We start from the raw sequence: 27,837 nt of genomic DNA, 5'->3' as shown, positions 1-27,837 counted from the left end.
CATCCTGTATGTCACTAATCTTCACGTCACAAACCCTCCGTCTTGTTCTCTGTGCATAACTGCCTACTTGTTCATGTGTCCTGTATGTATGCGCAGGTGCTCAGCAACAACAATCAGCTGCATTTAAAGTCGGTGAGCCAGGCCGACGCGGGCCAGTATGTCTGCAAGGCCATCGTGCCTCGCATTGGAGTGGGAGAGACCGAGGTCATGCTCACTGTCAACGGTCAGTTCATTTCCACTTCTGCTTATTATAATAGTGCTGATACTGGTAGAAAAGATCTTCATACACAAAACGGTTTGAGTCCAACTTGAAGGACGAATACGAAACCACATGGCCTCCATAATGTGTTTTATTTTGTATCACTCTGTAAGCTCCTTTTTCATTTTCAAGGTTGGCTTCTTGTCAGATGCATGTTCAAGTCAGACTTGCTACTAGTTATCTCCTGAGTTTTATTACCAGAAAACATCTAAATTTGCTTATGTGTGAACGATGGATGAGAGTTCACAACGAGGGATGATGTGCATGCTGGTAACAGCTGCTTTCTACATACAAGGTATATGTTTGATGTTCGATATTGTTGGAAGTTGAGAATTGCATATGATCTTGCATACTAATGTCATTATCAAAAATAATATCTGAGAAACTAGTTCCGTTTGCTTTACCAGAAATATGGAATCCTGCATCTATTTGCCCATATTTACAGCATTTTTGTGTTTCTACTATAACAACATAAGACAAGCTCAAACATCCTGATGTTTACTGGTTTAATTATTTAGCCTCATTTTGTTGATATCTGCTGCAGTTAGATTAAATAAATGCAACCATTTATATGACCTTTTTTATCTTTTTAATGTAAATTGGAGTTTTAATTTTGAAGTATATCAGGTTTTGTACTTATGTATGTATGCTGACATGGCAGATACCTCCAAATACATGTACAGTTGGAAGCAAAATTATTCAACTCCAACTGATATTTGGTTTATTGGTAGAATATTATAAATTAAAAAAAGTTTCATTTTCTTTCCATTGCTTCATAAAACAGCATCCCCCAATCTTCCGTAGCTTTTCCAGATGGTTTCTGTGAATATTGGAGATGAATTGGATGTGTTTTTAGTCCAGCTGGGGTTTATGTTCTGGGAATCTGGTACCTTCAATGTGAAGTATTTTACTGTCAGCTGAAACCTCAGCTCACCAGCCCCACCGGGTTTTTCTACCAGTCTTTTGCAATGACTGAGAGGGTTTTATCCAGCTGTGTTCTGTGGGATCTTGTTGCATTTGTTGATTTTTTTTCTTTGTGCCACACACAGGTAGTATAGCAGCAGTCCCTTTGATCATGAACTTGCAATATGTGTCTTCTTTTTTATTTCTAGAAAGATTTAATTTAATTTAATATCTTTTTTGTGTCCTTTTGTTTGCTTGATTGAACCTAGACCCTTCTTTAAGACACATTTTTTATGTAGTGAAATATATAAATCCAGATCAGAAAATATTGTGGAACTATAAAATCACTACATCAAAAAGCTGAGAGGCTAATTATCATGGTTGGCCATGTTTCAAATTTGCACTTATGACAAGACTTTGCCATGAGGCTGAATAAGCTTCAACTAATGTAAATCAGTAAAATCTGCCAGGTGTGTTAAACTTGCAGAAAACAACGTTGATTTGGGATTTTATTTTCGTTGTATAAATCTTGAAAGTATTACATTTCTAACAATAGCCTTAATATGTCCCCATCTATAGTATTAATATCATTACACATATGTAGATAACCCTTTTAACCAAAGTCAGTTAGTTTTAAATTAAATACTGTGGTTTTTGTTTTACACTTTTTATACCATGTTTTGCCCCCTGTGAGCTCCATTCAAGCATCCTTATGAAATCTTTCTATCTGCCACAGTGAATATCCATCTTTCCAGTGCAGATGTAAATGGGCAACTATACAGAATCTGCAAGTGACTGACATTAAAAGCCACTTAATGTGCATCTAGACTAGACTTGTGCAGGAGCCTAGTTTCTGTTGACCTGGCCTGATTCATTCCAGCCCATGCCAGACCTAAACTAACTATTCAGCCAAAAACACAACAATGAGTTCACAAGTTCTTTTTAAATCTTCACCAAATGAAAAAGTCCTCTGTGAGACCCCAAAGGGAAACATCACAATTCATCAGCACTCTTTGCAAATTTAAAAACCAAAAGCTTGGTGACTTATCACTCGGGCACTACTTCGCTTGCAAAGCAATATTTTAACTTAATTATATCACAGTTTTTGCACCATCCACTCCTTTTTAAAAGACTGACTGAAACACATGATGCATCATCTTAGTTGAGCTATTTATACCTCAGCAGAGCAAACTATCATTGTATATAACATCAGTTGGCACAACACAGCTAATAGTGCATGACAGCTTTTGCTGGGTTGAAACATCATTTGACACTTGGTTAAACTCTGTCTGGCCATAAATACTTATGGCAAAGCTCTGAATTTATAGCTCAGCATCAGATTTCCCCTGCTGGTATTACTGCTGCAGCACTGCTCTCATGTATGCATGATCAGATCAGATCATGCTTTAATTATGCTCCACACAGCAGACTTACACGCATGTAACTTTTATTTAGGCTCGTCTAATCGCTGGATAGGACACTGCGGCCACACATTATCTGTGTTTACACTCCTTCATTCACTGTGATAAAGAGCGACAGAACTGCTGTAAGCAGGTTTTCACTGACTTTGCTGAATGTGTCAGTGAACTGCAGCACATTACAGAGTCACCCTTCAGATTGCTTGTTTTTAATTGTTTTGTCATCATCATCTTTGTCAGATATTTTAGGTCATCCTTACATCAAGGTAAGGTGCTAACATCTTTTCACTTTTCTGTCTTTTTTTTAAATCAGATTCTAAATTTTTTGCTAATTATGGCTCAAGCTAAAAGCTTCCTACACGTTGCTTTATTTGGGATTATCCCAATATAAGATGAAGACAAGTTCAGTCTGAAAGTCATAAATACACTGTAATGATCTGCTGTAAATTAAATGTAGGTTTACAACAATATCTTCTGTAATTACATTAACAGTCAGTGGTGATGACTGTAATTTATCAGCTTTAAAGATTATTTCATGTTAAGAACATACCTTCACATTTGATAAAGCCTTAACACATGAAAGCAGTGAGCTGCTGGATTGATGATGACCCTCATGTTAGCACAGTCGGCTAAATGTAAAGGGATGTGTAACCCCTGAGGAAATACTGTGAGAATCAGTAATTGACTCGCTGAGTAAGCCTCTTTCAGGGAATACTTATGCTCTGCCGGTGCCACACTGATGTGATGGGATGCAATGATAAGTGAATATCGTGCATCGGTTTGAGAAAGTGTTGCAGAATTAGTTTGTTTATCGATTGCTACATAAAATGATGGCATTAAAGTAATACATTGTTTTTCAGTCTCATTTTTGAGAATAAATATAAACAACTTAAATGCAAAGCTATCAGATTTTATTGTCTTTTGCTAATAAGCTGGTAGATGCATCCATTCTGTTGCAGTTATTGTTCTATTGTACAGTTATGTGAAAAAGAAAATACACCCCATGATTCGACAGCTTGTAGAAACACCTTTAGCTGCAATAACTTGAACTCATCATCATTTTCTGTATATGATGTTATAAGTCTCATATTTGTGTGGAGGAATGTTGGCCCACTCTTCTTTATAGTCTTTTCAGTTCATTGAGGTTTGCTGCTTTCATTCATGCACAGCTCTGTTAAGGTTCAACCACAGCATCTCAGGTCAGGTTGAGGCCTGGACTTTGACTGGGCCATTGCAACGACTTAATTATTTTATTTTTCAGTTATGCTGTTTTAGATGTTTTGATCACTGGCAATTTTTAGTCAAGCTTTAGCTGTCAGACAGATGGCCTCACATTTGAATCAAGGACTGCAAAGTGTTCAGGTCCTATGGCTCCAAAACAAGATCAAATCATCAGCCCTCCACCATCATGCTTGACAGCAGTTTGTGTCACCATCCATGGGCATTATAGTCATATATTTCCATTTTGGTGTCATCCTTCCTGCAAACATTGTTCCAGAAGTTTTTTTGGTTTGTTCATATGCAAACTTAAGCTGTGCTGCTCAGTTATTTTTAGAGAAAAGAGCCCTCTTCCTGAAACTCTCACAAACAAGACGGACTTGTTTAGTCTTTTTCTAATTGCACTGTCATTAAATTTAACATTTAACATGATAATGGAGGCTAAATGCAGTTTTCATTGTGGTTTTCATTTGAGATAGTATTCACATTTTAAGACTTGGTAAAGACCTGGGGTCTCATTTATAAAACTGTGCGTAGGATTCTTACTAAAAGTGTGCTTACGCCCAAAACCGGAAGTTGGCGTACGCCATAAAATATTCTGATTTATAAAACCGTGCGTACGCACAGGTGCAAGCAATTTCCCCTTTATAAATCACACTCGTCCTTGAAGTTTGCGCAGGTGAATTTGGCTCATGTTCCGCCCACTACACGCCCACTTTCCACCATAAATGGTCAATGCAAAGTAGCTCAGCGTGTATTAAAATGAGCCAGCTGATCCATGTTGTGATCCATGAACAACGGCAACCGCAGGGAAGCGAACCAAAAAACGCAACTTCACAGAGGCAGAAATCGATGCATTAGTGAGTGAGGTGGAGAGTCGAAAAATTATTTTGTTTGGTAGCCACAGTAGTGGCGTGACAAATAAGAGTAAGTGTCGTGAGTGGCAACACATAGTTACCTCAGTTAACTCTGTGAGCGGGACAGAGCGGACCATGGCGAGATCAAAAAGAAACCATCAATGAACTGAGGGAAATCAGAACAACACTGCATAATTTGTGTGACATTATGTTCGACATTTCAAACACATTAAAAGAGCTTGTGAAACAGTGAACCTTATTGTCTGCTTAATCGCTGCATGACCTCCTCACGGAGCCGTGCCCCGTGTTGGAACTCCCTGTGTCTGGGAGGGGGCTGTGGGTGAGGGTCGGCATTCCGAGGAGGGGGGAGGCCAGGAGGTAGTTGGATGCCGTGCCTCAGTGCCAGGTTGTGCAGCACGCCACACGCCCTCACGATCCTGCGCACCTTTTGGGGATGGTACAATACTCTACCCCCTGACGCATCCAGACACCGCCGGCATTTTAAAAGGCCGATGGCGCGCTCTACAGTTGAGCGCGCACGGGAGTGAGCGGTATTGAACAGGGTCTCCTCTGCGCTCTGGGGGTTTGGGAAGGGGGTCAGGAGCCAGCGCCGGAGGGGGTAGCCACTGTCCCCTGCATTTCAATGAAACAGTGCATCAGTGGTCTGCATCTGGCTAAGCTGGTTGTCAATATAAAGTTATTGTCTTACCAAGAAGCCAGCCATGACGTACAGCGCCTGCCTGCAGTCTCTTCCCTACACTGCTTTGCGCTAGGATGTAAGAGTCATGTGTAGAGCCAGGCCATCGTGCAACTACATTTGTCAACATCATGTTGGATTGACATATGACTTGAACACTGATAGTATGCACATGCTTCCTATTGACATACATGAATTCATCGACATATGGGGCCCTTATAGCAATATGAGTGCAGTCAATTGCGCCGATTACATTAGGAAAACCGGACATTGCTGCAAATTGCCTTTTAATGTCGGCCTGTTCTCCTGCAATATAGGGAAATTGGATGTGGAAGAGTGTAGCAGGACGCATAGACAGCGGAGACGGGTTATGAACTCTTGCCGGGTTGAAGTCATGCACGCTGACCAGTGAGCCGAAATCACATCTGCGGTCATACAGCCAGAGCGCAAAATTAATTGGAGACATGGTGACAGGACCCCACGCTGCCACAAGAGGACTCTGGATGCAGTGTGTTGTTAATTCCCCACCTCTCCATCTGTGTCGCCAATTCCCCCAGCCTCCAAAACCAGCGTACGCATGGGTCAGAGCTGCCGTGAAAGACCGCACATTTTCACGTCAAGTTTGTTTTTTATAAATCACAACCTTTGCGTGAAAAGAGGCGTACGCCAGTTTCAGGCCCCATTTTGTGCGTACGCAACGGTTATAAATGAGACCCCTGGGCCTTTTTAAAAAAAAAAAATGTAAGACTGCATGCTCTCTGTTTCCTCATGATGTATAGAAAACATTACACAGTCTAAGTTTTAAATAAATAACAGATGCAATGTAAATAACAGTGAATGCTGGTGTGTCATTTGCCTTTTTTTCAATATGAAATGCTTGTCCTGTCTCCCTCATAGGACCTCCCATCATCTCCAGTGATCCAGTTCAGTACGCAGTCAGAGGGGAAAGAGGAGAGATCAAGTGTTACATCGCCAGCACCCCCCCACCTGATAAGATTGTAAGTCCATCCCTGGAAGTTGTAATCTGTTTCAGAGTCTCTTGACCTTTTCAGATTGCATCAGCTTCTTGTCCATACGGAAAAAAACTTTCCCTCGTCGGCCTATGTCATTCAGACTAAAGGACAGGCAGGGGGCAACATTGTTCTTTAAGTGTGTTACGAGTATGTGAGAACAATCTGTTCGTCCTCTGTTGTGGAAGGTATGACTTATCAGGAACAGCTGCTGTAGTGTTTGGTTGAATTTAAAGAGGGGCCACGAAATCCTGTGAGATGCTGATGCAAGTGCAACGGATAAGATCCAAGGAATCATTCAGCACAGTTTCTATGGTTACTCAGACATGTTGTTTCTGACTGACTGATTAAAGAAAGTTAACTCAAAGGTGAACTCTCAAATGATTTGTATCACAAAAGTTTTGTCATGTAATCTGTGACAAATCTTTGCATTAAGTTACAGCCAGTTTGTTCCAGATCTTAACCCGGAGAGCTACATAGGAACATTTTTATCTAACAGTACCATTTCTGAAATCAATTCTTAAAATTTCTTATGACATTAGTAATTCAAAGTATTTTGCAATTCTGGCAATTAAAAAAAATCACATCACTAGCCTTGTTTTCAGGTTTTGATGACATTAGGTAATATTTTTTTAAAAAGTGACCTCTATTGGTTCCGTATAAAAGTGCATAATAATAGCACTAAGTAAATTAGTATTTGCCTTTTAGTGTTTGGATTTTTCTCCCTACACCTAATGACATCACAATAAAGATGTATTTATATTCCCAGACTGAAGTGACTCATCCAGTTTTTCCTCTGATGTGACTTATATCTGCTTTTCTTTCTTTTTATGTTGCTTCAGTACCAGTGCTTCAGTTTGTTCTCTTAAATGGGATCTATAACCCATATGTGGCTGTGCCACATGAGTGAGGGTGGTTAGTCTATGCAGCTGTTTGCTTGAATGCAAGACCATTGTGAGCATTGTTGTCAAAAACTTGCAACACTACATCACAGCTAGCAACAGCCATAAAGACTTCAAAAACCAGCCTTGTTTGTCTCAGTTGTTCTCTATACAACCAGAGAAAAGTTTTCTTTCCTATGAAGCTAAATACTTTCCACAACTACTGTTTCAGAATTTTAAATCTCTCATTATGTCATCTGTTTCTGTTGTTGAGATAAATGACGTGCAAAAAGGAATCTAATGCGTATCCATGATGATTCAGAGGGGAGTTGCATCTATATGTGATTCAGATGTGATAGACACTAGCTGTGATTGTAAACAATCAAATCTGATATTGCTAAATCTGAACTGAAGAAATATGGCTTATAATATGAACATAGCATACCTCTCATTCAGTTTGACCTGCTTAAAATTGCAATTGCAGTTGACCAATCAAAAAGTCAAAGCCGTAAAGAAGGACGCCTAAAATAGACAGGTTCTACAACAAAGCATTTTAGACATTAGTGGAGAACAAGTGCCTCCGAAATATTTATTGTGTAAACCTTTAACAATGAAATTCTGAACATCAAAACAATATGGCAGAAATATTGTCTCTTTAACTCTGGTGCATCATACACCTCTCAGCACCTCCTTTGCTGTGGTTTTCCTTTGAGATCAAGTGTAACTTTGTGTGTGATTTGGACTGTTTAAAGGCCAGCACACACACTATCTTCCCAGAAAGCTGTAATTGTATTTCCTGCTGAATCTTCTGTAATGGCTGCAGCGTGTGCAGTTTTTTTTTTTTTTTTTAATCCCTGTTTTGTCCCATAGTCTGACAGAAATGTTTGATAAAACAGCAATTAAATATAAAGTGAAGGTTATATAGGTTACAATACAAATATCACTGTATATGGTAGAAACCTTAAAGTTGAATGCTCTGCAATAACAAAAACAGCCCCAAAAAATTAGTAGAAATAAATCCATTAATGCCGTTTGAGTTTAAAGGGTAGAATGACTGAGAAGGAGTGTGGGGGGGCAGCAGATTGAAATGAGGGAGAGAAAATGGAGGGAGAGTAAAATTTTGTACCTTTCAGCGTCAATTATCCAATTGTGCAGCACCAACATGACAGAAATCAGAGCTTTTAGAGCGCCTCAGCCCCCCGCTGCACTGGCAGAGAGCTTGGAGCGTATAATGTGATACGACATTATAGTCTAGGCTTAATGCACAGACATGGGGACTTATAAAATATGGAGTATGATGCTGTGTGTACGTGTGTGTGGGTTTGTGCAATGAGGCAATAAGAGACTGGAAAAGAGAAAGAAATGCAGACAGAATTGGTGCAGCGTAATTATTGTAAGAAATAAGGAGATTTTAGGAGGAAGACTGTGGAAAGGGAAAATGACACATTACACAACAGGTTAAAAAAAAAAAAAACAATGAAAGGGGCTTTTATCACTTTGATCCTCACTGAGCCTAACTAACATTTAACATTTAACTCCTTCATTTTTCAAGACAAGTTAAAAGATACATTAGCCCAAAATATGGCTGTATGTATATTTGATGCCGCCATGATTCATATTTAATACCCTCAAAATTCCACCTCAGCAGATTTTAAGTGGCAAAACCTGCTTGAGTTTTTAACACCCGTGTACACTTGCTTCATGTGTTCTGATTTATTCATGAGTAATTTCTTTCTTTCCCGGCTTGAAAAGTTGCAGTGTAATTTTTAATTAAGCCTACACTGCAGTAGGTGTGAGAAAATCATTTGTTTTGCTTCAATTATCTTTCTTGCTTGGATTCGCTTTCATGTCTTTTAACCTTTTTTAACACCAGTTCATTGGTTTGCTAAATGTGCGTGTGTGTTCGTGTGCGTGTGTGTGTGACTGCTGTGGTTAACACTAATAAGATAAAGTGAAATTACCATTATTGATTACTGGGGATAAATTGGAAGATTGCAGCAGTAAAGAGTGCAGTTTAGATACAAGTCAGACAAATTAAACATATTGGTGACTGGGTTTTTGTCTCGTTAATACAGAACTCCTACGAACTTGAAGCAGCTTTGCTTATTAAGAACAGATTTAGAAACTTAATGTTTACATGCTCACACCGAGTTTTAATCTTTATTTAAAGCTCACCTGCTTTGCTGCTTTCTGCTTTTAAAGGTCTGGGCGTGGAAGGAGAACGTGTGGGAGAAGGAGAAAGGCACCCTGATGGAAAGGTACACTGTGGAGCAGAGTAAGCCTCCGTCACAGGGTGGGGCTGTCCTCTCCACCCTTACCATTAACAATGTCATGGAGTCTGACTTCCACTCCCCATACAACTGCACAGCCTGGAACTCCTTTGGACCTGGAACCATGATCATCACCCTGGAGGAGAAAGGTAGGCAAAGAAAGAGGAGCATACGTGAGCTGCCCCCCTTTTCTGCTCCTCATATACACAATTACTGGTTGCAGGAGATCCAGCTGCATCTACTGAACTTCTGAGGTACCCTTAAAACCAAATAATACATTAGTGTATTTCAGAAATCTTACCAAAGTGTGAAATAGAGTATGCAAAGACATATTGCACGTTTTATACAATTAAAGATTTTTTCTAATGCAGTTCAGTTCCAGTCCTCAAAGGCCTCATGGATTATTAAAAGGCTTGTGCAGAACGTGAGGTGTGGTGGAGCAGGGAAACCTAGAACCTGCAGGATAGGGGCCCTTGACCAGAATGGAAATCCCTGGTCTAATGCTCACCAAGGACTCAGTGTTGACTTAAGAGGTCAAGATAAATGTCACATTAAGTGAAGTAAATGTTCCTTTGAATATATCAGTGATATTATGACAGTGTTTCACACTGTGTCATTTTGAGGAAAGATGCCTTTTTCTATTAATCTTTACACCAACCCAACTACTCTGCAGTATAATCAATCCCAATTTTAAAACTTTACACCAATCAGCCACAACATAAAACCACTAACATGTAAAGTTAAAAAACGAGACCAGTCACAAACAGGATTCAGCTACAGCAGCAGCCCCCCCAGCAGAACTGCTGTGGGCCATCTGGACGCTGCTTAGGAGGGGCTCTTCAAAGAACATGATCTATAGAGCAGGGGTAGGCTAACTTTGGTCCTTGAGAGCTGCAGTCCTGCACGTTTTAGATATTTCCCTGTTGCTAAACATCTAATTTAAATGAATGAACGACTGAGCAGAACTTGATTAGCTGTTGGATCCTTTTCATTCGAATCAGTTGTGTTAGAGCAGGGAAACATCTGCAGGACTGCGGCTCTCGAGGACCGGCGTTGCCCACCCCTGAGCTAGAGTTTGAGGTATTTAACCAGCCTCCAAACTGTCTACATCTGATGGAAATCTGATGGATTGCATCTGTTGAAAGTGAGCCCAATCCACAGAGACCCCATATCAGAACCCAGAAGAACCTAAAAATTAATTGATCTATCGCTTATTCCAGAACACCATCAGATGTGAATCTCTGTTGGCAGCATGTCGATGATCTACTCAGTATCATCTTAATGTGATGGCTGATCAGTGTTTTTCCTTGCTTTCTTTGTAGTTAACCTTTCAAAACCCAAGGTCCCCCCCACCAGTTGGGGGATACTGAGAGCCAAACTTGCCAACCTGTGAACATTTTGGAGGCCTCGCCTGAACCTTCTGTACTAAAACCTCTCTAATTTCTGCTTCATGTTATCAGAGTTGAGCTTTGCAAAGATAATGTTCATAGAATCATAGAATGTTCGTTCTATGATTCAATAGAGGTTTAGAGCTACAGATGAATCATTCTACAGGTATAGTTTTTTAAGGCAAGCAGTTTGTACTATGTGCCATGTTCTTCTTTACCACTAACAAATATACTGATATTTACACATTTTCACAAGTGTTCCCTTTACTATGACTTCAAACAGACCTGCAGAGATATAGCCATTTCATTATGGGTCTGCAATTTCCAAGCAGAGGCCTAAGAAATAGGCACAGGGCTCAAAGGGTTAATACTGTACCTGTACGAGGATACACTAATACCTAAATGTACTGCACACATTCTTTCTGGCATTTCTTGCTACTTCGCTGTTTTACAGCTGGGTGGAAATAAACGCAGACAAGTGCCACCAAAAAGCAGGAACATGACAGAAAATACATGAAGCTGGTAAACATGGATTATATTGCAGGGGATTGTTTTCTGTTTTACGGGTCTGTTTTTAAAAGTACAAGAGATTAATGTCCTGTTTTATAACGTTACCATGACTTACTGATTATAAATAGATTGTACAGTCCTTTACTTTGCTGCAAGTCACAGATTATGAGTTACAAACGTTGTGATGAAGGCACAGGTTTTAAATTTTTAAATTTAAGTAATGGGTTTTTCACAATTTCCTGTAGTATTCCTGATCTCATGAGAGATTTCTGCATTCAGAATTTTCATGTCTGTGATGATCCTCTGCTCTTTCATGCAAACTGAAGTGCCCTTAAGCAAAGTCATCAAGCAGTGGCCTCATCTGGAAGATGCTGTTGTTAGTGTGTCCTGGGTGGCTGTTTTATTATGAGATCACATGGAAGTAAGAAAACTGGTTTCTCCGTGCTCTGTCAGTCTCATCCTCTCATCTCTCAGATTTCATAAGCTTAAGAAAGTTGACTAAAAACACCTTTGAAAGAGGGACAGAGTGTGGATTTGTCTTCACTGAAAGCATTTCCATCCCTCTTCTGACCAGCATGCCTTATCAACATAACCAGCCCTCAGAGATTCAGCATTAAGCAAGAACACAAGAGGATTTGCTCTTTAACATAGCAGGTTTCTGTAACAATGAGGCAGCAGCTGTCCCTCAACCTCGACCCTCCTTCTGCTTGTGTTTGTTTCAGATATTGTTCCAGTGGGAATTATCGCTGGTGGTACAGTGGGCTCCTCCATTCTGCTGCTGATGCTTCTGCTGGCACTTGCCTTCTTCCTCTACCGCCAACGCAAAGGCAGTGAGTGCACACAGTCAGTTTTGTGTGTGTGTGTGTGTGTGTGTGTGTTTGTGTGAGGGCATGCACACACTTACACTGTGTCTGTCAGTCTTCCTTTCACCCCCCTACCTCATCTGTCATTTTGCTGTTCCACGAAGAAAGTGACATATGCCAGCCGTATAGCATCTATTCAAATAAGATTAATGAATATTCATTTAATATGGCAAAATGCCTTTAATCGCCCACTGTGTGTTTTCATTTTCCTTCTACTGACATTGACTTTTATGTTTATATTTATTTATATGCCACTTGTGCACAAGATAAAGTAGCAACAAAAATGACAGATCTGAAAACAAAAGCATTTTAAGGTGAATAGTATTTAAATGATGAATTTCTATATGTCTTTCTAAAGCCTGCAGCAATCCAATTAGCATTTATGAAAACAAGCCACGCTTCCACAAACCAGAGATCTAAAAACATGCGGCGTCTTTTAGTTGGTTAATTTTGAGCTGCTCCACAGCAAATAAAGAATTGGGAAAGACAGTGAAGGTGACTGGCAGAGTCCCCGGAGGGATTTTCTGGGGATAAGAGTACATTCTCTGCTTCCTAGCTGATAAACACCGCTACAGAAAAGATATCGTTTGGAAATAGAAACTCAAACAAACACTGCTGTCTCTCCAGATAAACAGTCTCTCGACTTCACAGACTAAAGTCTGTTCTTTTAAAGTTCCTGGCTGTGGAAGAGGCTTGTTCATGTTGACAAATACTGACTGCTTCTTACTAAGAACATATAGGTTGAGCATTTCACAATGACAAGACAATGTTAAATACAAAGAAAACCTTTTTCGCTGTGCTAAAAGCTGCTGTTTTAGGTTTTATCTCAATAAAGGTGAAACCCACTGATTTAGTTCTTTATAGAGAGCCAGCCAGAGCCCATGTGGAGCCTCAGGTGAACTTTATTAACAGTCAACAAATATTAAACAGGTTTACATACACTAATAAATAAACCTGGCACAAAAAGTGGAATGGGATGCCATCACACAGCAGTGGAATCAAGCTGGTAACCAGGATGAGGAGGTGGTGCCAGGCTGTTGTGACTGTGTGGATCTTCCACATGCTGCTGTGGCCCCAGTTTGTTAAATAAATGTTAAATGTCAGTGTGTCTTTATTCTTCAGACTTCAGTCACCCAGTCCAATAAACACCAAACATGAGTCAGTAGCAGAAAAAGCTGTTTGGCATTGGCAGAAAAGATTTCACTAGAATTTCATCACACTCTGCTGCTCATCCCACACATGCACCGTCTGTACAAATGTGCCACATGAACAGGATTTCAATCAGTACGTTTGTTACTACAAAGGAATTAATGACCAAATAAAAGTTTTATCAATTTTTGTGCTAAGTTTAATTTAAAATTAGTCACTATAAATAAGCTTAAATCAACCAGCAATTAAATAAATATAATAAATTATCTTTAAAATAAAATATTTAAGAATATGAGAAAACAAATAAGAGAATATTTAGAGCAAATTAATACACTAGGCCATTAGATGTTTTATAAACAATTAGTAAAGAATTTTAGTGAAGTTTTAAATTGTAAAATCAAATAATAAATAAAATAAATAGGAGAAATCTAAAATAGACCTACAAATTTTCTGTTTTCATATCAACAGATTTGTGTTTTATTTGACATTTGCTGGCATGTAGAACAATTTAACATTAATGTGATTAATGTTATAAAGATTGGTACAAAGAATGAAATGTAAAACTGAATACCTGACAGTCAATAAATGATTTTAGAGGACAAAAAACATCTTTTTTAAGATGATTGTTATGTCTATTCAGCCAACATTTTCATATAAGACTTGGAAAACAACACAAACGTCATACAAGCTCTTGATGCTGAAAGAAAAATCATGTAAGGTAGAAAGCAACACACAGGCTAGCAACCTCCTTTAATATTTTATTTAGCTTATTTATGTACTTCCACTGACAGTGAGACTGTGAGAAAACAAGGTAGAAGGAACACAGATAACAGAACAGATGATGACCTTTGTCTCGATTTCACCTTATTCTCCATCTGTTACATACTTAGAATCTATTGGCTTTTTATCTCTTGATTTACACACAAATAAAGTTAGTTCAACTTCTTTATTAATACATGCAACCCCCAGATGGTGCCCTAGGAGACTGCCTATAATGTGAAACATTCATGTTATACATGTTGGAAATATTAGTTAAAACACGTTAGGAGTCAGTCTGGTTAAACATGTTAGCAAACTTTGCCTTCTTGCTTCGCCAGTATGACAGAAGGATGGGATAATCCATGGATAGAAATTGCTCTGACATAATAACAGTTCATATCTTAATGCAGTTTGATGTTAAATAGCACATAGTTTACACATAAAATAATGTATTTTGTCAGTATGTCACACATAATGTTACATACTGGTATTTAATTATAATTTAGCTGCTATCTTCACATGAAGATGCAGAAATCTGTGAAAAGGGGATTTATTTTTTCTTTAATTCATTCATCCATTCATTCATCCATTCATTCAGTCATTTATTTATTTTTTTTTTTTTTTATAATAAAGCTGTCTTTGTATTGACCAGTCACATTTTAGCCTGCCTTGCTTGCACACAGTCTGTGATGGACTGGGACCAAAAATAGACTCAGATGCAGAGATGCATGCAGAAAAAAAAAAAAAAAACTCAAGTAAAAATACAAAATCACAAGTTTATTTTACAAGATTTGGGTCAAACACAGAGATTCAGCCTGCAAGACAAGCTGAGCAGATGTAGAAGGCAGAAAGACATAATTCACTTTAATGGTCAGGAATGTCAAGAATATCAGGTTTTTGAGGCATCAAGCAAACACCAAAAATTAAAATAATTGTTTACTAAATTAATAATGAATTTGAAAATACAGAGCTATTTAATAATTAGCTTAATTGTAAATCTTAATGATTAATATCCACTAAGCTAACAAACAATTAGGAACGCTAACAACTAATTGCTAATTAGGCTAATATGATGGGTTATTACTATTATGAATCAGAACTTAAATAACAGAAATCTGTATAATTTTTTAATAAAGTAAATAACAATGGCATCCTGAAATTTACAGGGAGAGAGAACAGCTGAAAATCTCAGTCCTTCCCATAATTTTCAACCATAACAAACCATAATAAAGAAATGAATGTATTGTGAAGTTTTCTGACATCTTGTTTCATCATCATGAATGCAACAATCCTCAAGGTTGAAACTGCTACCTTCTTCTTCTCTGAGGCAGCCAGCCAACCAAATTTAGATTAGATTTAGATTAGACCTTTATTCATCCCTCATTGGAGAATTTGCAGTGCTGCAGACAGCTGGATGTGGTGCACACAGTGTACACAGGACACAAATTGCGTAATGCACCATAATCAACAGAGAGAAAACAGAAAAGGAAAATAATAGATCGGACAAGATGAAAAAAAAAGAAAAACATGAAATAGAATATAGGGCTGGATAGAGTTTCTTTTCTAAACTGATAATAAAATAAAAACTCTGATCCAAAATATAACATTGCTTGTTTTACTTTGTTTTTTTCCTTCAGGTCGGCGAGGTGTCACCCTTGGTAAACCAGACATCAAGGTAGAAACGGTCAACAAAGAGACCCACAGCCTGGAGGAGGAGGCGGCCAACGTCTCCACGGCAACCAGGATGGTGAAGGCCATGTACTCCGTAAGTAGACTCCCATCTGAGTCACGGAGGGGCTGCAGAAAGGAGGCGTACGGGTCATGGGCCTTTAATGTGAAAATCCACTGACAACATGGCAGGAAGGGCCCGCGGACATTTAAAGTACACACTCGCACCATGGGACTGTGGAGTGGACATCCATTCAGAAACTCTCACACAACACCGCATCAGTTTATATACTTTAAGACAGTGATCCCCAACCCTGGTCCTCAAGACCCATTAAAGACAACAAAAAGACATGAAAATACATTTTCACCCAGATACATTCCTGAGAACGTAACGCACACAAAAGGTGTACATGTAGTAGATCAACCAACACATACACACACGCATAAAACCAGAAACATTGTGCTCCTTTTTCGAAAGCCCCGGAAGTCCTGGAGAATCTAGTCGACGGCCCGCCTTTGACAAGGTTTTAAAGCCCGACGCAGAGCCGTTTTTCCGACAGCTAACCGTTTCTCGTCTTCTACTCTCTTGGGATGAAAAACCTGAAACTCTGTTTTCCTCTTCCCTCCCTTTCTTCCTTCTCCTTTCCTTTCTTCACCCTCCCTCTTTCCGTGTGTGTGTTTCGTTGTTTGATGGTTTAGTTTCTGCCCTCTGTTTCCCTCTCTCCCTCCACTCAGCCTTTCAAAGACGACATGGACCTGAAGCAGGACATCAGAAGCGAGAGCGACACGCGGGAGGAGTACGAGCTCAAGGTGAGGCTACTCAGCAAAGGTGTTTTTGCATGCTGACATCAGAGTTTTGAGAAAAAGGATGAATATACAGCATCTTGGACATTATATCCTGCATGGTGCACGGGCTTTATGATCATATTCATATCTCACTTCCTTCTCAAACATATTTTCACTTCAATTAAAAGCTGATTCTTTGCGACTGGAAAGGTCAGAATCCTGCTTTTAAAAACAAAGCTGTGCTGTAATGCTACCGCTCATATAACTGCATTTCTATAAAACTTCTACACTGATATAAAGAAAGAAAGAAAGAAAGAAAGAAAGAAAGAAAGAAAGACTGTACATCCAGAATTCTTGTTATTTTAGGCACACTTTTCGACCTGTCGTCTTTTGTAAGATGTTTGGTTGTTTCAACTTATTGAGGACATTTCCACATGGCTCACACATCTACTTATGTAGTCAAGGAATAATAGTCAAATTATGTAGACAGTGAAGCAGTGGATTAACTATTAGCCCTCAAGATAATGCAACATTCAATATCATGGCAGAATGATAATGCCTGATGTTTAGGGTGTTTATTTATTGGACATTTCACTCACAGCCCAGTAACCAATGTGCTGTATTGGCCCATCCACGTCCTGTTCATTGGGCATCCCTGAATTATAAAGTAAACTTGGTATTTCTTTGAGATGTAGTGGGAATTACTGCTTATAGTAGTTCACGTAATCATATTGTTGTTTAACTTGGAAAGAAAATAATTTGTCCAAAAATCCAGTATTTTTTTTTCTTTTATTAGTTCAAAATTTCATCATCTAAATATATTTTAAAAAATCTACTTTGATGTTTGTAAATAAGAATTTGTAATAGTCTAAATTATGTTTCACTTGCATAGTTTTCACACCAGTTGCTTGCTTAAAGTTTCTCTGTGTAAAAACCAAATGTTGTAACATCCTGACTGAGGTGGCTTTTTGTCGTGAACTAGTATTATAATCTGAATCAATTAAACTGAAGTGGATTTAACTGAAATAAAATAATTTACACCACTGCTCCATGAACTGTTTAACACCATTTAGGCTACACCTGGAAAATTTTCATATAAAAAGAAGACTAAAACTGTCTTACCTGGTGAAAACTTTCCAAATGAGAAAACTAAAGTTAACATATGAAATCAGACTGTTTGTTAGTCATAAACTGTTTGCTGCATCATTCATACATCTGCGTTTTTACATAGCATGGCACCAAAGCACACTGCCTGTATGATCAAATTAATCACTCTGAAGAACTTTTTATTGTTTTGATTTATATTGAAATTTTTATCTAATTTTTGATCCTTGTGTTTGTTGTGATTTTGTGAGTCTTAATTTAACTCTTATTTTCCCCACCGAGGGACTAATAAAAGTTTTCTTATTCTTATGTTTTTGTGGGTTTTCTTTTCTAATACAGAGACAACATTATAGAATCTTGTCTTTTAATTTATTGGTACCATAATAAAGTTTTGCAAAGTCAAGGCCTAAACAAATTAACACTAATTCAAACCAGATTTTTATAATAAAGGAGCACCTCTCTTATATATCTGAACATTTATGACTTTACTTCTCCTGCTCTACAACAGATATATTGGGATTAAAACATGAATATTTTCCTTTCTAATCACAGGATCCAACCAACGGCTACTACAATGTCCGAGCCACTACCCATGATGAAGCGCGCCCGCAGACCCGTGTCGTCCACTACCAGGGAGAGTTTCGCTCTCCTAACCCAAACAGCGGACCAGCTGGTGCCACCTCCAGCGGACCTTCAACTGCTGCCAGCGGTGCAGTTCCCCCCAGCTCAGTGCCAGGCTCAAGGGCAGGCTGCTATGATCCCCGTCCACCCTCAAGGATGTCGCATGCCACCTACGCCCAATTCAACACCTTCTCCAGGGCAGCACAGAGCCAGCAAGCACCTCCCAATCCAGCTCTTCCATCACCCGGAGACTACCCCGGGGGAGATTGCGGCCTGCTGGACAGCACAACCCAACTGCCATATGATAGCTACGGATACCCCTCCCAGTATGCCAGCTACCGAATGGGCTTTGCTCCACCTATAGAGGAAGGGCCAGCCTATGAGATGTATCCAACAGGACAAGGGACCGGGCCGGGGCCAGGACCGGGACAGCAAAGTCCTGAAACAGGCCTTGGAAAGTATGGAAGCTCCACTCGCTTCTCTTACTCGTCTCCACCCTCTGACTATTCCCACAGACATACACAACGGATGCAGACTCATGTGTGAGAAATAGTCTTGGACTTGCTTTTTACAGCAGCAAAGTAACACTTCTACAACACCAATACTTCCCATCCTGTAAAAATCCCACTCTTCTTCATAAAGCTTCAAGAATCTGTTTTCTGCTTCCTGAGTGGCCGCTGCATGAAATTAAATTAATTTTTGGAATCAATGAAACAACATAATAATGCCTCGCAGTTAGCAGCATTACATTAGAAACTGTTAGAAGCAATACATGCAAAGCAACACCCACACACATTTGGTCAGGCCTCCTGTCTGCAGTGTTTATTCTCCAACAGAAGCAAACGCGAGAGCCACAATCACAAGAAGAAGAGGAAGAAGAGCACTTTGAAGAAATGAAGAAGAAGCGCTTTAGGAGGTGCAATCCACATCCCTGCTCTTAGACTTGTAACCCTGCATCATGTGGTCCTCCCTCCCCATCTCTGTAAATAAGCAAAAATGGAAATTTGGGTCATTTTAAATTATATTTCTTGTATAAACCTATACGCTGAGATGCAGTACAGTGACCTCCAGCAAATCTCTGTGCAAGCCACACTTTTTGCATTTTCTGACTCTGACATATTAAACAGACACACACACAACAACACAAACACACAAATCTTTACAATCTTGCAGCAACGGGGCAGCTTGGACTACAAATGTATCTGGCACTTTTTGATCCTTACTAAAAACTTGCCTGATGGCTCTTTCTTACAAGATCTACCTTGATTTAAGTGAGACAAAGCTTCTCAAAGTGGTATAACCACAGTGCCAGCGCTTATGTGCCAACACAGAAAAAAAAAAAAAAAAAAAAAACTTGTCTTTTTTACAGCGTGGACAATGAGGTGCTCTGGATGAAGAGATTTTGTACATGCCTCATCTACCGAGAGAGGAGAGGAGCGGTAGCAAGCATCTCTGTGCTCCTGCACCTCCTCATATTTCCTTTTTAATCATCATCATGCATTTCTATTACACGCAAGGTCAATGCTGAAACAGTGTTTGTGAAACGAGGTGTGGTGGGAGTGCTTTTTCATTCTACGAATTTCTGCAATTTGTACAAAAAATACCTCCCCAACCCTCAAGTGTCAAAAAAGTATTTGTTTCTCTCACTTGCACAGTAGGATAGTTTTTTTTTCCATATTTATACAGAAACATATAAAAAATGACATTCTGAAACATTTGATAATATTTTTCTAAGGAGTTGTGGACCAAAGGTTCAACGTTTTGGGCGACTCTCACTTTTTAATGTGTATTTAGCAATGTGATTGTTGCTGGAAATGATCGGAGTTCCTCCAAAAGGAGAGATGGATGGTGTTTTTAATGTGGATGTTGTAGACTTAAATTAGAAAACGTGAAGAGCTTCACCTCAAAGTGATAAATATCCAGTTGGAGCTAAATCTCTTTGGTGGATATATTTGTTTGGTGTGAAGCTCTTTCTTTGACTTCCAGTCTTCTGACTGGACTGCCTTTTCAGATGTTGACGACATTCAAATGACGGATGGAGAACATGCAGCTGCTCACTTTGAGCGGTGCTGGAAACTTTTTAAGCAACGAGAAGGTTCAAATATAGTCCAACATATCAAAGTGGAGTCCAGAGGGTTCTATCTAGCTCATATGGTACTTTTACGAAGTTTGTGTAAGTATGCTGGTTTCCTCTCTGAAACAAATATTCGGTGGTGTTTTATGTCCGAACTGTTTCTGTTTTGTTTGTCAGCTTCTGGCGTGTGTGATTGGCCTTTAAAGCAGAACTTGGTAGCCTTGAAACAAAGGTAGAGATAGCTTGAAAATGTGAATGGATGAGACTTTTAGATCCTCACTTGTCCCTCTCTGCTGTGCTTCAGCTCCACCTCAAAAGCCCCTCACTACTGAGCAGGCTGTCATGGACATACACACACAAAAGCTGGTAACCATGGCAATGGTACTAGTTGCTGCCACTGAAACAAAAGAACAGCAAGTTATTTCTACTCAACTTGCCAGACTCTGCTTTACCCCTTCGGTTTAATAAACTAACATTTAGCCTCTGTTTTGTTTTGGGGTTTTTTAAGAAAATGAAAAGCAGTCGGGTTGTCAGCAAATAAGTTCCCACAAATTAAACTTATTTGTTTGCACATTTAGCTTAAATGGGATTTAATGGGATTTCTCCCTTCAACCAACTCAAAACTTCACCTTTAATGGTGACAATCATTTGTTGGTTATACAGCATTAATATCTGAAATATGCCTTCCAGTTATAAATAGATAATCCAGCTTTTAACCTTTTCTTTTTTTAATGCATTCACCAGAAGTAGCTTCAACATTTAATTTAATATGGTTCCTGAAGTTCACATCCTGCATGCTTTACTGAAAGCAATTAGGTGTTACCTGCTTGTATATCTTCATTCTACAATTTCGAGCAGTTAAAATGACTGTACTTTTAATAAAACCCCAAGCTGCAAAGGGTACAAGCCCCTCCAGAGGTAATCATTGAGTGTTTATTCTTATCAGCCACCTTATCAACTCTCTGTGGTATATTATGGTAATTGTGTGCAAAGGGGCTGTAAAAATGGATTTATTGCCTCTATTTTGTACAAACACTGAGAAAGGAAACCACACTGTTTCATATCAGATGCAACCTTGTAGCTCCAAGGTCACTATATAAACCATTTCAGTTGAGGCAGAATGGCAGATATAGCACAGTTTTAGATTTATATGGTTATCACAGCTGTGGTATTGCATACTATTACCTCTTTACAACCTTTTTACAGAGTTGTAGCTGCACTGTATTTTGCCTCTGACTTGCAGTGTCTTTATGATCTGGTGCAGAATGAGTGAGTTTGATACAGAAGAGGTTCTGAGGGCAAGGATACAGGTCCAGACCATCCAGGTACTTTTACATTACTGCTATTTACAGCTTGTTGATCGTGGGGATGTATAATTATGTAAAAGACACCACAGAGGCCAAAAATGCTAAACAGATGTTTCAGCTGTGAAGAATTTAAGAAGTGTTCACTAGTTCATGTCTTTTTTTCTTCTTTTCCATGTGTCATCACAGTGCTCTGACACTCTTTGTACTCTACTCTTTCCCGTGTGTCGTATTTAAAGTTACCTGCCAGCTTCCAAATTTCAAGGTTGAACCTGTCTTCATAACATGAAAGCTCATACCATCATTTAAAATGTTATGTTGTTGCTTATCCAGAATTTTCTTGAAGATTATATGTTATTGGGTATGTTTATTTAGCTAGCTTGCATACATTTCTGGATGTCCTTTTTTTATAGAATATATATATATATTTTCATGACATCTATCTGATGTTTATTTAATTCATGATCCTTTTTTTCTATAAATCATTATTTTAGATTTAATTTTATTTGTATTACTTTTTGTTACATCTGAAACGATTAGTTAAATGTGTTTCAACTTATAAAAACAGTGTCTTATGTTGGTTTTTTGTGCTTCAGATAAGGGTGGGATGACAAGGGGAGTCTAATCTAACTAATCAACCCTGTGAAACGAGAGGAGTTGTGAACATCTGTGGCCAAAATGACTGCTCAGCCAGGCCACAAATAGCCAAAACCCTGTCTCAACTAGGCCAGCCCAGGCTAGAACCAGGCCAGACCCACAGCTTACCGCTCTGTTCCATGCTGTGCTGTGCCGTCCACAGCCAAGAGTGACTGCAGTGGCTTAATGTCCATTTTTACTTTGTGGAGTTTTTAGTGAGTGCCAAAAAGACTGTGCAAAAAAACAAAAAAAACAACAAAAAAAAAGAAAAAAGAAAATGAACCAAGCAGACAAAAAAATGCAGCAGCTGTTTGTGTGTGTTGTGTTGTGGATGCTTGTGTGTGTGAATGTCTCTATACATGCACATGTGCTTTATGTGTCCATCTATGAAGATGCATGTGTGTGTTTGTTCGTCTGTTTGGCCAGCATCTAACCCAAATGTGCGTTTTCATGCTATAAGGAACCTTGTGGGACCACTGGGCTGCAGAAACTGGGGTTTGACTGATGTTTGAGGGATTTCAGCCAGTCATGTTTCCACCAGCTGGAATGATGGAGATGACTCCTGACCACAGCTATTAAACCTTAACTGATATTGAATTAGATTGCCTTTAAATCTTTAATATCTTACAGTTTGATCATCTTTTCTGTGAAAATATAATTGCATTAAAGGGAGAATTATTGCACCCTTCTTTAATAATCCTCATTTTCATCACCCATTTTAAATCTAAACTTTAATTTGAAGTTAATGAGTTTTATACGTGCCACAACTTTATATATATATATATATATATATATATACTATTTCTCTTTGTTAGAACAAAACAAAACTCAGCGTCAGGTTTGATTATTAACATAGAAATAAAGGAAATATAATGCTCAGTATCTAAAGAATCGAAGAAAGTGTCTTTCGAAGATGTTTATTTTCTGCCTTTCAAAAACTTAAAGAAAAAAAAAAATAAACAAGTGCAAGCTGCTGGGCTGCTCTAATGTCAGCCAAGGTTAGTTTGCCAGCTCCAGCAGCCCAACACAGCAGTCCTTCCAAGGTTGAGAAGGAGGGCAATTTCATTAACGGCTCTAACTACATTTTGTGGAGTTGGAAAAAAGTATTAGGCTGGATGCGTGTTGCTATATCAGCATTTAGGGCAAAGTACTTCTATTCTGCTTTTTTCTTGTAAGACATGTTCCAGCCAGCTGCCTAAAACTTGAACCCACTGTATCAAAAATACATCCAGTCTTAAGATGTAAATCTGACACTTTTAATAATTTAAGTTGTATGATGTGCATTGTTTAAACAGGAAATGGGAACTTTGTTCAGAGATCATATTAAAGAGCCCATATTGTACTCATTTAAACTTTCAGAGCTTTATTTTTTGTCGTATTGGAACAAATTTGCATCCATGAGTGTTGATTTCACCACCTGTCTCTTTAATGACCCCTTCCTAAAGGGCCCAGTCACTCTTTCTTTTATTTTTTTTTTCTTCTTTTTTTTTCTTGTTGCATGTTAACTAACTAGCTGGGCTACATGCAAATGTGTTACAGTGCAATTTCAATAGGTTGCTGCAGTACAAACCAACTCCAATCATGACATTTCAGCCAGTTTAGCGGCAGTGTTTTATGTGGGTCAGAGAAATTCTCTTTAGGATTGACTTTGTTTCTTTGCAGAAGTTTTACATAAATAAAAACTTCTGCAAACTTCTAAAAACTGAAGAAAGAAAATCCCCAAACACACAAGATGGAATCTTTAAACAAGGAAAATATATATAATATTATCAGTCAAACCCCAGTTGAAAGCTGAACAGCTGGTAGGACAGAGTGAGTTGTTAGGTCTTAGGTCATCCAGCTGCTGAGCCGGTCTGCTCTCTGAAACAGCTGCACGAGCAAAGAAGATAACGTTCTGCTCGATATGACGAGGAGGAATCCATATTGCACTTAAACTGTGTGAAGTGGAGTTGAGCATCATTATGAAGGGCGATAGTGTGTTCATTTAAGCATATATAACCTCCATACTCTTTATTTTTTATTTTTATCCCTGTATATTGTTGACAAGTGTATTAAGTTCTTGTTGAGTACTTGTATATTCCTTTTTGTTTAAAAGAAGTGTACAAAACATACTAGATATTATTAAAATGTTCTTTTATTTCCACTTTTTTTTTAATTCAATGTTATTTTTTCACAGTATCAGAGAAAATAAAGGATGACACGGTTTCATAAGAAAAGTGGTGTTTTCTATTCGAGCTGCAAGTTTGTAATGTGGCCGATACTTTGAATGCAGTTTATTTGGGTCATACCGACTGCATCCCAACTGTTGCTATGACACTTTCTGAAGTGAAGCAGCCTGAAGTAACAAGTGTGTTTCTATGTATAGCAGACAAGCATGAGGGCATGCAAAGTGTTTTCCTGAGTTTGTGGATTTCAGCTCCGTGAGACAAACATCTGCATTCTCAGTCTCTCCTCTCATTTAAAACCCATTTCAGCTCTGTCCTCCTCCACTTCCTCCTCTTCTCTGCCTCATTTTGTCAGCCTGTTTTTCCTTGTCTCATTATCATTTAAAAGCTTTTTCTCTTCCTCTGTCACCTTCGCTCTTCCTTCATCTCATCTCACCCCATGTCTGTCTTTCCTTTTTGCATCATTTTTTTGTCTCCTTGTTGTTTTTGACCTCTCTTTACCTTCCTTCCTTTTTTTCTTGCACTTTACTCAAATCTACATTTCCTTCTCTCATCTCTTTTCCGACCTTTCATCTCTCACTTTTCATCGTCGTCCCTCTTCGTCTCATTTCCCCTTCCTCTTTGCCACATCTCTCCATCTTTCTTTGCCTTTTCATTTGTTTGAAGAGCTCTAACCTACTTTTCTTCAGCATCTCTCCCGTCTTTTCCTCTCGTCATCTCTCCACACCAAATTTCTTCTTTTCAGTTTTTTCTCTTTTAAGTCATCTCCCTCTTTTCCTCCTCTCATCTCCCCTGTTTTCCCAGTTCATCCTTTCATCTCACCTCTCAGGTCTTTTCTTTACTCCCTCCTTTCACCTCTCTCCTCTTCTGTCTCTTATCTTTTTAAGTTCCTCCGTCTAGCCATTTCCTTCAGTTATCTCCTCCTTCTACTTCTTCTTTGAGCTGCTCTAACATTGTAACATTCATCCCTCCTCTCTTGTCTTTCCCTGCCTTGTCAGTCTTCCTCTCATCTCAGTTCATTTCCTCTTTTCCTCTCTCTTTTCTTCCCATCTTAATTTTCATCTTCATTCTCTCTCTTTCTCTTATTGCCTTGTCTCTGCTGTGACTTCTCACTCCTCCCCTCCCCTCACATTGTCACTTCCTTCCCCTCGTTTTCAACTTACTTCTTTCAAGCCTTCACTTTTTTAACTCAACCTTTCAGTCATTTCTCTTCCTCTGATCAGATTTCAGCTCCAACTTGTCATCTAACATTTCTGAACTGCAGGTTATTCTCCTCTTTTCACTTCTCTTTATTCTTCAACCCTATTTTTAACTTTTCTCATTTCCTCCGCTTACATTTTCATCATCACACTTTCACATCTCCTGTCATTACAGTCCTTTTCTTCCCATCCTCTCCTCTGCAGCTACTTTCTCTCCCGTCTTTGTCTCCACTGTCATCTTCACCATCAGTGAAAGGACAGACAGTGGTGGAAAAAATGAAAGAATGAAATGAGAGCTACAACAGGTAAAAAAAAAGACAAGGACAGGAAGAAACAGGGCTTTCCTCTACTTAGAGTGAATTAGTAATTATAATCCTTCTCTCCTCCTGTTCTCATTGAGGAATAATGTCTGGAATAACCTTCATCTCCTCACTCCTGACTGCACCCCCTTCTCTTCTTCTGCTAACATCCATTTCATCCTCTTGTTCACATTTGAAGCAGCCGTTGCAGGGATTATGGCCCCTCTCATGCTTGGCACTGCACTCAGTGCTTGAGATATATTATCATATTAGTGGAGAGTGATGCAATTCATTTCAAGACATTTGTCCTTCGCACACCCTCTGTCCCTCCGCAGATGATGTCACTGGCTTTGTGTCTGGTGGCAGGGAACTTAGTGAGCAGGTTGTGCAGGTTTTGCTTGAAGCTGTCACCATCTTGTGGTGGGAGAGCAGAATGAAGTGGTGAGAGGAGGAAAGGATGGGAAGTAAATTAGGATGTGGGCAATTATTTATGACAGAACTGGAGGATAATGTGGCTCATAATGGACGTCCTTGGTGTGACTGTGCAGATGTGGTCTGTTGGGTCAGAGACAGAAGGAATGAGACAGACACTTTGGATATGACTTGATTACAAATTAGGGTTTGACCGACTGTTTCCATCTGCCAAAGACAGAATTTCTATAAAAGAGTTGTTTACAGCACATATGTAATACTAATAATGCCCTTTTACTGGTTCATATTCTCATTAAAAAAATAAAATATCTTTGGACTTTATTTGGAATAATGCAAAAAAACCACAATATTCTCCTTTTCTGTTTTCATCCATATGACATAAACATGAAAATATTCATGGTAACAGAAATGTTGAAGAATAAAAATTATCTATAGAAAAAAATAATGATACCTAATAAATCTTAAAAAGAACCAGTATAAATGTTATGGAAATCATGGGAGACGTGTGGGACATTTACTAATCAAATATATCTGACGAGTTAGCACAGCTTACAATATACTTACATAATATTTGTTTTAACAAAAGAAAAATAGTATTCTTTATAAAATAAAATTAAGATTTTTAAACAATGACACAACTAAAGTTAAATAGTATAAAATTATTTGAAAAATTCTGTGCGGGATAAATATCTATAACAAGTGGCTGTAATATGTAATATTTGTGCATGGATGGATGGATGGATGGATGGATGGATGGAGGGAGGGAGGGAGGGAAAATTGATAGTAGTTAACCTGAAAGCCTCTATACTGTTTCACTCAACAGTTAATGAGGGCATTTTATGGAAAATCCCCTTTTCTGAGCTTGAGAGATGACATTTTTTTGGTTGAAGACATCACCACCTCAAAAACTCAGAAGGAACCCATTTTGTTTTGTGCCCCAAAGATTTGAAAAGGTGTCATTCAGTGAGTCATTCAGGTTTGCAGGAGTCACGCTCCCCTGTGTGTAAAGCAGAATAAATCTACATTCTTTTAAGTTTTCTCTTATATTTTCTCTTCCTAAGACCATTCTCTGTAAACCCAAGAAATCCTTGTGTGTGAAAATCCCAGCAGATCAGCAGTTTCTGAAATACTCAGACCAATAACCATCCCCACGTTCAGTCACTTAAATCTTTCTTTCTTCCTCGTGCTGATTCTCAGTTTAAACTTCAGCAAGGCGTCTTCATCATGTCTACATGGCTAAATGTAGGGAGGGAGCTTGTGATTGTAGTTTATGCACAATCCCTCTCTGCTCCACATGATCTTAAATACAACCAGCCTTCTTGTGTGTCATGAATTTTCTGCTTCTGCAAAAACCATATAATTGTGCA

The 27,837-nt window shown here is 38.8% G+C and overlaps 1 protein-coding gene across 2 annotated transcripts in view; it reads left to right on the top strand.

Annotated features, from left to right (window-relative positions):
• kirrel1b (kirre like nephrin family adhesion molecule 1b) overlaps positions 1-23,314 on the top strand; it is a 96,242-nt gene extending 72,928 nt beyond the window's left edge. The window contains exons 9-15 of one of the 2 annotated variants that reach the window (XM_041991977.1): positions 97-223; positions 6,250-6,350; positions 9,446-9,662; positions 12,134-12,241; positions 15,820-15,947; positions 16,586-16,660; positions 18,293-23,314. In XM_041991977.1, coding sequence (XP_041847911.1) covers positions 97-223; positions 6,250-6,350; positions 9,446-9,662; positions 12,134-12,241; positions 15,820-15,947; positions 16,586-16,660; positions 18,293-18,907 — 1,371 coding nt within the window. In that variant the 3' untranslated portion in view covers positions 18,908-23,314. Of the gene's footprint in view, positions 1-96; positions 224-6,249; positions 6,351-9,445; positions 9,663-12,133; positions 12,242-15,819; positions 15,948-16,549; positions 16,661-18,292 lie in introns of both variants that reach the window. The other variant, XM_041991976.1, reaches the window with a different exon arrangement.
• The last annotated feature ends 4,523 nt before the right edge of the window (positions 23,315-27,837 follow it).

This window comes from Melanotaenia boesemani, chromosome 8 (genome assembly GCF_017639745.1).
Source record: "Melanotaenia boesemani isolate fMelBoe1 chromosome 8, fMelBoe1.pri, whole genome shotgun sequence".
NCBI classification, from domain to species: domain Eukaryota; kingdom Metazoa; phylum Chordata; class Actinopteri; order Atheriniformes; family Melanotaeniidae; genus Melanotaenia; species Melanotaenia boesemani.
Note: the sequence above shows the minus strand (reverse complement) of the source record. Positions and strands in the feature narration are given on the sequence as shown.